The sequence below is a fragment of the Triticum urartu genome, chromosome 7A (assembly GCF_056163025.1).
Source record: "Triticum urartu cultivar PI428250 chromosome 7A, HENAU_Tu73, whole genome shotgun sequence".
In the NCBI taxonomy this organism is placed as follows: Eukaryota; Viridiplantae; Streptophyta; class Magnoliopsida; order Poales; family Poaceae; genus Triticum; species Triticum urartu.
In genome coordinates, this window is record NC_141879.1 from 19,365,239 (window position 1) to 19,374,971 (window position 9,733).

General features: G+C 44.3%; 1 protein-coding gene and 1 pseudogene across 1 annotated transcript; both read right to left on the reverse strand.

The window, feature by feature from the left end:
* Positions 1-233: 233 nt before the first annotated feature.
* LOC147957061 (uncharacterized) lies at positions 234-1,317 on the reverse strand (annotated as a pseudogene).
* A 6,168-nt stretch (positions 1,318-7,485) lies between these two features.
* On the reverse strand, positions 7,486-8,315 carry LOC147957062 (uncharacterized). Its single transcript, XM_087536002.1, has one exon. The coding sequence runs from the start codon at positions 8,206-8,208 to the stop codon at positions 7,603-7,605; it is 606 nt and encodes a 201-aa protein (XP_087392128.1). The 5' UTR covers positions 8,209-8,315; the 3' UTR covers positions 7,486-7,602.
* Between the last annotated feature and the right edge of the window lie 1,418 nt (positions 8,316-9,733).

A 9,733-nucleotide genomic window follows, 5' to 3' on the forward strand; every position in this document is an offset into this window, starting at 1 on the left:
GATGGTAGGACTGAAAAAACGTTTAAAAATCAGTAACTGCATGTTGCATGCTGCCTAGTGGAGACCTGTGCGTTTTTTTAACTTGATTAAAGAAGATAAAAGAAGTATAAAAAACAAAACAACAAAGGTGTCTTGTTGGTTACTTCTGTTTGTTTGCTGCCTTTTGGTCTCGAGTTCAAATCATGTTGGCACGGATTTTTTTGAATTTTAACAAAAGAGCGTATACGATGTGTTTAGGAGGGTGAGCCAATACCGGTCATCTTCACTATTCTCATCCCGAGCGTTCCTTCCGTCGTCTCCACAATGACAAAACTGCTATTACCTAGTCGTCCAGGTGGCAGGTCGACAGCAGAGAACTCCATTGTGCACACGTCAAGCACAAGCAACTCGTTCTGGAAATGCAAGTGCCAATAGAAATGCCCGTGAAGGAATTGACGCTTGCATAGCCCAGACTCGTAGTTTTCAAATGAAGCATCTCAATGTAGAATCAGCACTCGATTGATTGTAACTTTGTAAGTGAAAACATGCCATTGACAATGCAAAGAGGTGAAGACGAGAAGCAGAAGATTCATTCTGCATTCCACGAGGCATAGCACCCTGAATGATAAAGGGTCCTTGTCATCCTCGTCGCGAGCAAGGAACGTTTCCAGACTGAGGAGATCCGGCCTAGTGATCAGCGCTTTCAGATTGCCGGGGACTGTGGGCAGCAGCCAGGACGTAGCAGCGTTGCACGGGGTCGCACGCGGCAAGGTCCCTGACCAAAAAATTGGGGTGCTCCCAGTCGCATATCTCGGCGGAGCCAAGGAGGATGCGTCTGCCGCTTTTTTCCTCGACCGGGCCGCCGGCGAGGAGGGCGCGTCCGACAAAGAAGTTAATTGGACTCCAGGAAAGGCTGGCAGAGGATGGCAGGAGGGAGGAGCGGGAGAAGTCAAAGCCGACGAAGGTGCGGGCGGGGACGGCGGAGGGGTGCGGCGGCTGGGCTGGGACGAAGAGCATGCCGATGAGAGGCGGATGGTAGAGTGCGCGGTATCGTCACAGGAAGGAGTAGTCGGAGATGACGCGGTGGAAGGAAGCGCGAGCGGTGGAGGCGCAGGCGAGGTCGGCGGCGGTGGGGATGCGGAGGAAGATTTCCTCGAGCAGCACATTCAGGATATCGGCGATGGACAGCACCGGCAGTGGGGTTTGGTGGGAACTTGGAGCCGGCAGCGGCGGCATCATGGTAGCCGGGACAAAGATTTCCACCATGAGCCCGTCTTGGGTTGGAAAGAACGGCGGCTCCAGCGGTGGTGCTGGATTGGAGGTTGGCTGCGGCGCCATTGGGGATTTGGTGGATCGGTGACGGTGTCAGAATTCCTTCCGCACCATCTACGTGACTGCCCCATTTCAAAATTAATCTCCAATTATTTTTTAAGAGAGTGGGTTTCTCTATACCCAGGATAGATGCACCAACGCTACACCCCATATTCAGACCGTTTGTGTCTTGCAATGTTCCTCGGGATCTGTTCCATGAACAGCACATGCGTCAGAAGTTAAATCCCAGTCTATACAGTAATCTGCTGGACATTTCTCTCTCTCCTCACGTCATGTGTCTCACCCTCTCATGAAAGATTCTGCATGCACATGCAGACAAAGGGACTTTCTTCTTGACCATATTTATCTCTCTCTCAAGTCAGATGCAACAGTCAGCCATGCAATGAAATTTACATTCAGATGCGCAAGCTCTCTCTCACATGTTTCCTCTCTTTTAAGTTCGCCAAAACAATCTCTCTTTGAGTCTTCTACGTAGGCTCTCTCTCTCTCTCTCAAAGAAATTTCTTCTCACTTCTCCTAGCGGCCCCACATTTTTCTATTAGCTGGCCCACTCTTTTTGCAAACACGTAGCCATGCAGAAAACACTGTTGCACCATTCTGACAGAAAGCGCATGTCCCAAAACTCCTCCTCTGTTAATCACGGGCAACAATACTCACATGGCCCATATCCCAAAAAAAAGGACATATGCATGGACGGTGGAGACAAGGGGGTGCAGCGTGGGTTCATCCAATGCACAAGACTTGCCTGCTCCCCGCGTGTGCACCCATCCGTGCTCCCGCATACGTGGGCTTATTTGATTGGAATAAAATAAGGTTCAGGCCCATCCCTTTAAAATCAGATGGGTGATTAGATTAGAAAAAAAGACAGCTGTAGGATGAAGTTGGAGCACGGATTGGAGCATGGGGAGGGAGCAGACAAGTCGGATCCGCATCCAACATGGGTATAGCCACTCCTTTTCTAATTTTTTAATTGACGCCATTAACAAATCCCTTGATTGTATCACTATGATAAAGAGATTCCAAATGCGTCCTACCATGTTTGTTCTTCGATCCGAATTTCCTATAACAGAATGGTTAGCAGAGTTAACGTTAGCCTAGAAAACTCTTTTTTGAGAAAACTTTCGATCTATCTATCTTCAATCATGATAGTATAATGAACACCAAAAATAATAAAGATTACATCCAGATCCGTAGACCACCTAGCCATGACTACAAGCACTGAGCGAGCCAAAGGCGCGCTGCCGTCATCGCCCCTCCCTCGCTGGAGCCAGACAAAACTTGTTGTAGTAGACAGCCAGGAAGTCGTCGTGCTAAGGCCCCGCAAGACTAGCGCAGCAGAACTACAACTAACGCCAATTAAGAGTAGCGCAGATCGAAAGAATCCAACCTGAAGAAGCGCAAACATAAATGAATTATGATCAGATCCAAGCAAATCCACAAAGGATAAATCCGTCGGAGACACACCTTCACACACACCACCGACGATGCTAGACAAACCATCGGACGGGGGCTAGGCAGAGAGAACCTTATTCTATTTTCAGGAAGCCTCCGTGGTATCATCTTTCTGAGTAGGACACGAACCTAACAAAACTCAAAGAAACATCTTAAAATAGAGCCCTCCCTTGGACAAGGGCCGGGATCCACCGTGTTGCCATGGCCCTAAGCCTACCGGAGATGAGGTGGACCAGCGCCACCGCCGGTGGGGGCAGAGAAACCCTAAGCTTTTTTTAGGGAGGAGGCGGCTTTCTTAAGGTTAGCCTAGAAAATTGTTGCTACGGTTGAAGAAAAATCAAATCGACTGTTCTGAAGTTGATTGTATTTTCTAGCTAACCAAACAGAGAGCTTGGTCAACTGTTCCGAAGTTTCAAGTAAGTTCTGGATGATATTACTGACAGTTTGACACTGACACCCAGTTGGTCGTGGCATGTTGGCTAAACCGGTGATTGTTTGCTCGAGATCGAGCGATTTAATTCTTTCTCCCCACCAATTTGTTTACATTGATTTCGGCTCTCCATGTTTGAAAAGACTCACGCATAGACGTAACTGGAGAGATAAATAATTTCAATACATCAGAATAACACACTCACAATGGGATTTCAAGAGTCGATTTAAAAGATAGGTTGCATAACGAGTGACACATGACATTATTATAAGCCTTTGAAGAAAAAAATACGGATGGGTCCCAAAAAATCTGCAATTATCACAGCAAAATGAAGAATTATTGCAAAACCATGCATGCTAATCTTCTATCTATTTTATATCTATACATCTATACATCTATACATAATATTAAAAGACGGAGACTTTCATAGTTCTCCATACGTCGCCCTTTTATATCCATTGATTTCATATTAACCTTAAAGATTGACTGATGAGATTTAAACATAGATCTACACAACGTTACGGAAAATATAAAGCATCTATACAACCTACCATTGCCACGTATATGAAGACTTTCTTCTTTTCTTACAGTATGGGGAGTCCGACCTGCACACAAATACATTAGTTCTTTTTTGGAAAATAACATGTAAGAGTAGAGATTAGTTGAAAAAGCAAATTATGGAACGTCAATCTTCTTTTTCCTATCCTAAAAAAGAAGGCATTCCCTCCTTGTTTCCTCAAGTCCCGATCAAATTTTTTCCACCGAACAGATCGCAGGGAACGATCGATCTCTTTATGCCTCGATCAATCTCTTTTTTTTCTCCCAGCGAACGTATCTCTCCATGCCCCTGGCGCGCCCTACTCCTACGCACCTCCCTAGCACCGGCGCGGCGACCAGGCTATCCATCAGGCGCCCCACCGTTTCAAACTCTGCGAGACGGCCGCCGGCACCACATATGTCGCCGTGCACCACCACTTGCCCCTGCGAGCCGCCATCACCACCCACCCGCGCATAACCACCGCCCGCGAGCCTACTGTGCAGCACGCCCCGACCATCTGCTCGCAAACGCCCGACCAGGGAGGTTAGAAGCGACATGGGGCAGGGGTTCCACAAGAGCTGGCACGTCGGAGGCCGTGAGCGATGGAAAGGGAGAGAGCGGTGCCGTCCCTGTTGTTCTGGTGTTTCCTCCAACAGCCGTCCACGTGCGGTGCATGATCTCCGAAGTGTCGCTCAGCAGCTGTCCTCTCCCACGCGGTGTTGGTGCGATTATCTCCCTCTCTTATGAGCATCTACTAGAGGTGAGCTGCTGCTGCTTTATCACTCTCCGAGGCTGCAGGAGCAACACTGTCTCTCCTTGTGGCCATCGATGCTGTGGTGCGTGCTGCTCTTCCTCTCACGCCGCAGAAGCTTCTCTATCGCAGCGTTGGCTGTTCCTCCTCCTCACCTAAGCTTCTCGTGTCGCTCAGCGTTGGCTGTTTCTCCTGTCAGATAAATCTAATATTTTTAGACATCTGCATACAATCTTCATCATGAATTAGAAGAGATATATAGAACTTTTTGTGGTTACAAAACATGAATCTGATAGCAATGTATCTCCTCTTTTCGAGAAAAATGTCTCTTCCTCCACTTTTTCGTCTGCCCACTTGCGCTAAACTACCACAACCTGCAATTCATGTAATCCACAATCAACTGAGTGTCTGGCTTGGAGTCCATGTGCTACGCAGACAGGGACTTCGCCGCATGCAGAGCTGCCATCTACAACATGCACGAGGTCCAGAGCTCTCTGGGTTACGAGCAAATGAGGATTAACTACTGGGTGACCTAGCTACTCTGAGCTTGTTCGACTTAAGATGACCCACCACATCTAATTAGCGGACTAGGACTTATGATAGTGATTTTTTTATGTGGTATATCTGAGATACAATGGTATCAAATAAATTTTTGCCATGCTCTGTACTACGCTATTCCATCGCTCCGACATGGCACTCCTGCACATCTCCATTCCACCTTCTTCATCGCGACTCGATTCCTTTCCTCTGGTTTTGCAGGCATATGCAGGATCGCCCTGAAAAATTGGTCGCTCTGAGTCGCCCCTAAAACCCATTCGCCATGACATCCACACCTAAGCAATCTAGGGCTACGCCCGAAGATGACAAGGGACAATACCGATGAAGCGTGTGTGGCGGTGCCAAGGCCGCATGACGGCTTGCGCAGAGGAGTCACACGAGGAATCAACTGAAGGGGTCGAGGAAGAGCTCACATGGTGAACACCCTGGCGGGGTCGGCTGGCGCATGATAGGGCCACTCTAGCGTGGTCGAGTTGGTGGCTTTATCCATGAGGAACTCGCCGAACTGAAACAGCAAGGCGGCGCTTGGGGAGTGCGTTGTGAATAATAAGGAAATGCACCAAATCATATGTTAATTAAGACATAATTTTTGTTGAACCACATGAAGATGCATGTCACGATTGCAAGACATGCAGAACTAAAAGTCGGTGTAGGGATGGTCTCAAAGTTTTTTTTTTCAATTTACCACTTTCTGAATTTTGCCCGTGGTAGCCATGACGTGGCATGCTAGAGTGTGATGACAAAGCTAACAGCCTTGAGATCGGCCATGTTTATCATAAAAAGGTGGACAAGTCACCACCATCGATGGCGGTACAGAGAGAGAAAATGGAAACACGGAAGGTTCACTAGAGATGTGTGAAAATTTGTTTCTCCCGTTGCAACGCACGGGCAAGTTTGCTAATATATATAAAAAGTGCTTGACGGGTTAATCAGAAAAAAGAAACATAAGCTAGAAATTACCACATTACCACAATAATTAGAAACATCTGACCATTGATTTGGCGGACCCAAGACTTAAAATATGTAATTAATGGATTAGATCTAAGTGCACTCCATCTAAAAAAAAGAGCTATCCTTATATCTTTCTACATGTCCCTTTAAATAAACCTTAGCATGTACGTGTTGTTAAAAAAAGGGTACGCACACACCTTGTGTATCTCAACATGTCCCTATAAATAAATTAAATAAAACAACGCGTTACTACATGTAAACCTGGTGGATCTACCTTATATGTATCGCCAAGTCCTTTTATGAAACAACTAAAAGAATAAACTGCTAGATCTCACGTCCTAAAAAAGGAAAAAAAAACTACCACATCTCATGTTCTAGATCACAGTCCCTCAAAACAAAACAAAAAACAAATAAACTACTACATCTCACGTACAAAAATGTTACTACTCCCCTATATATGTCCTCGACCTCATGTAGCTGTCGTCACAATGGGTATCTGCACCAGCACTGTCGGTCTTATTATACAACTCTCAAAGTAACCATTAGTGGAAATAGTTCATTGGTTTCAAACTTTCACAAATCTAGATTATGTGATATCTGAGTCATCAAGCTTTTTTTTTATGCTGCAACCAATAGTGAGAACATTTGGGCATTTTTAAATTTTATATGTAGAATGCAATCAAACATGTTTTCTTATCGGTTATTAAATCATAATATGTCTTTGGGAGTTTGTTGAAAATTAATAGGTGTAAGGGAGGCTAACACTGCCAATGCCGGTCGCATGACCAGAAAAAAATGGAGGGAGCACACAAAAACTTTACACTACGCCTTTGTATTTGACCTTCGTAACTTACTATCATCATTTTTTAACTTGGCCATAAGTCAATCGAGTGGGCATCAACAGCAGCCAGCATACAGGGCGGTACACAATGGAAAACTACCTTAATTAATATATTAGTCCAATCATATGGTGACTAAAAATAAATAAGTGGAGGTGAGACCTGCCGATTAAAAAATTAGACCTACCTCTGCCTAAACATGTGTTTGCACACGGAGGACTATACGTTGCATCAAGATTCCAATTAAGGGATGGACAAAGGATAATAGTATATAAATAAATATTCTAAAGGCATTAGGAAAATATTAAATACTAAAAATAGGAAACTTTAATACGCCACAACGGGATTGTCAAGCCAGGCACGCACCATGTACCCATCACTGCAGCCGCATTAGGCAAACCCGTGGATTCGAGCACATACCACTAAAATAGATCAGCAATAACATAGCCTCCAGATATTTCCCCGAAACAATAAAGGGGTAACAATTACATCCTTAACATCACCACTTCACGACCAGTCCAAAAAACTGGTAAATATGAACTTATTGCAACCAAACTATAATAAATACTAGCCCGCGTGCAGAGCGGGCCACTTTGCTAGTATATCAAAAGACAAAATCATAGTCCCTTATTTTTGGACGGAGGGAGTAGTACAATTGATGCCACAACACATTTGTTATTATATTTATTATAATAACTATTAAGATTACAATTTATTTCTCATCGACATATTTTCTCCCAGATAAACATAAACATTATATTACTCGAGAAACCTATGGTGCCACCAAGGCGGTGTTCAGTTTAACCAGCATGCCCAATTCATTGTTTTCATTGACAAGAGCCCCCACCGCAGGCATGTCAACAAGCTCGGAGTTGCACTCATCGACATGGTCACGTGCAATACCCATCCAACGGACTAGCTGTATAGACCGTAGCCCGCCCTCGTCGCCTTGGTAATCCCTGATCATGGCATCATATTTGTTGATGACGCTCACCACGGTGTCATAATCCACCTCACACAAACTGAGGACGCGCATTGGCAGAGTGCCCTTCTTGATGTTTTCCAACATTTTCTTGACCTTGCCGCTGGTAGTAGTGACTCGACCCCTAAGGATGTCGACGGCGACTAGCTGCAGGTCACGGAGGTCCTTAGCCTCAGTGCTTCGCTTGTCCGACTGGAGGGTCGTTAAACAGAATTCCTCTATGTCAGGACCTCCATATGGGTACTTGAATGTGGCAGTCTTGCACACTTCTACCATGAGGTTGGTCGCCCTGGGCTTGCCACCACCAGATCCACCGGCTTGAGCCGTCGTGGTCACGAAAAGCAGCATGAAGATAATGGCGGAGAAGATAATGGTGGCCATCGGTGTTGGAGCCATATATTGTTGCAAGGCTTGTTACAAGCCTTGAACTATACTACAACCTAGAGAGGTGGGGATAAATGGATATAGATGGATGTGTAGGGGAAAATTGGTTGGACATGATGTATGGGAGGTTGAGATTTATTTATAATGCGTATAGTGGGGTTCATAAATGCAGTATGCAACTTGGTCATGGATATGCCTATGATTATTGTCTAATTTGTGCACAAATATTTGAGGGCTCATTTTGATCTCCTTTATTAATGATATCTAATCCGTGCACAAATATCTACGTGGGGGTGTGGGGGAGTTGGATGGATATGATGTATGGGAGGTTGAGATTTATTTATAATGCATATAGTTGGGTTTCATAAATGAAGTGTGCAAGTTTGTCATGGATATGCATATGATTAATGTCCAATCTATGGACACATATGTTTATACTCAATTTGGATCTCCATTCTTAATGATGTTTATACTACACATCTAACTTCCATCATTTCATTAATGCAACATATCTTGATCATGGATATCCAAAAGATTAGTGTCCAGCGAATGCACAAAGAAAAGTTGATACTCAGTTTGGATCCCCTAGCATTAATATGTCAAATCTGGATTGATGTGTTCTAAACATACTTCGGTATAGCCGATTTTCTATATCTACATGGCTTTCAGGATTGATCAAGTTGCCCCACATCAAGTCCGTGATTGCACAACACATTGCTGCAACTTTCGAGTTTAAAAAATGTATGTACAAAACTTTCAAAGAATTTCTCGATTTGCATTTACTCGTGTAACTTTCAGATAAATTATCAACATGTAGTACATTAGAATTAATTAATCCTAAATCAACTATTGTACAGAGGATAGACCTTTACAATAATGGTATGCCCCCTTCTAAAAATCACAGTCGATTTTTAAGCATTAAAAGATGCCTAGAAGACAAAGGGCATATTCTACACTATTCATCAAATGAACACCCTCAAACATCCACGGACACTTGTCCGAACATGTGGACAGTTGTGCGGGTGCTAGAGCACGAACACGTTCGCCTCCTCCCCCCTCCTTTTTTGCACTCGGTCAATTTCCTTTGATGCTCAACATTCAATAACAATTGAACACTCTAATACTTACAGATAAAAGAAACCAAGGCATATGCACCGGATGTTCAACAAGTTTGATAATACGAGCCCTTAAAACAAGCAACCGAACCAAATGAACCACGGAGCATCAAACAAGCAACCATATAGTTACAATATATTATCTACACCTTTGCATATTTTGTTAAGCTCTTCTTCAAAGTATTCCACATTTTTTGTTAGACCTATGAGCATTAGTGAGACGTGAGTCTCCAAGACTCGGAAAATGAAAGTCATCAATAAGCAGACAACCGACTGTAGGTTCCACATAATATACCTTCGCATTCAAGATTAGAGACAAATTCATCGGATGGTAAATGGGAAAATATCTTTCCCAAACACCTATAGATGTTCAACCAAAGGGAGCATCTTAGGTGTACTTTTCGGCACTAGGTAATTACAAA

Coding starts and splice junctions, on each gene's coding strand:
- LOC147957062 (XM_087536002.1), bottom strand. CDS start 8,208: ATGGCTCCAACACCGATGGCCACCATTATCTTCTCCGCCATTATCTTC.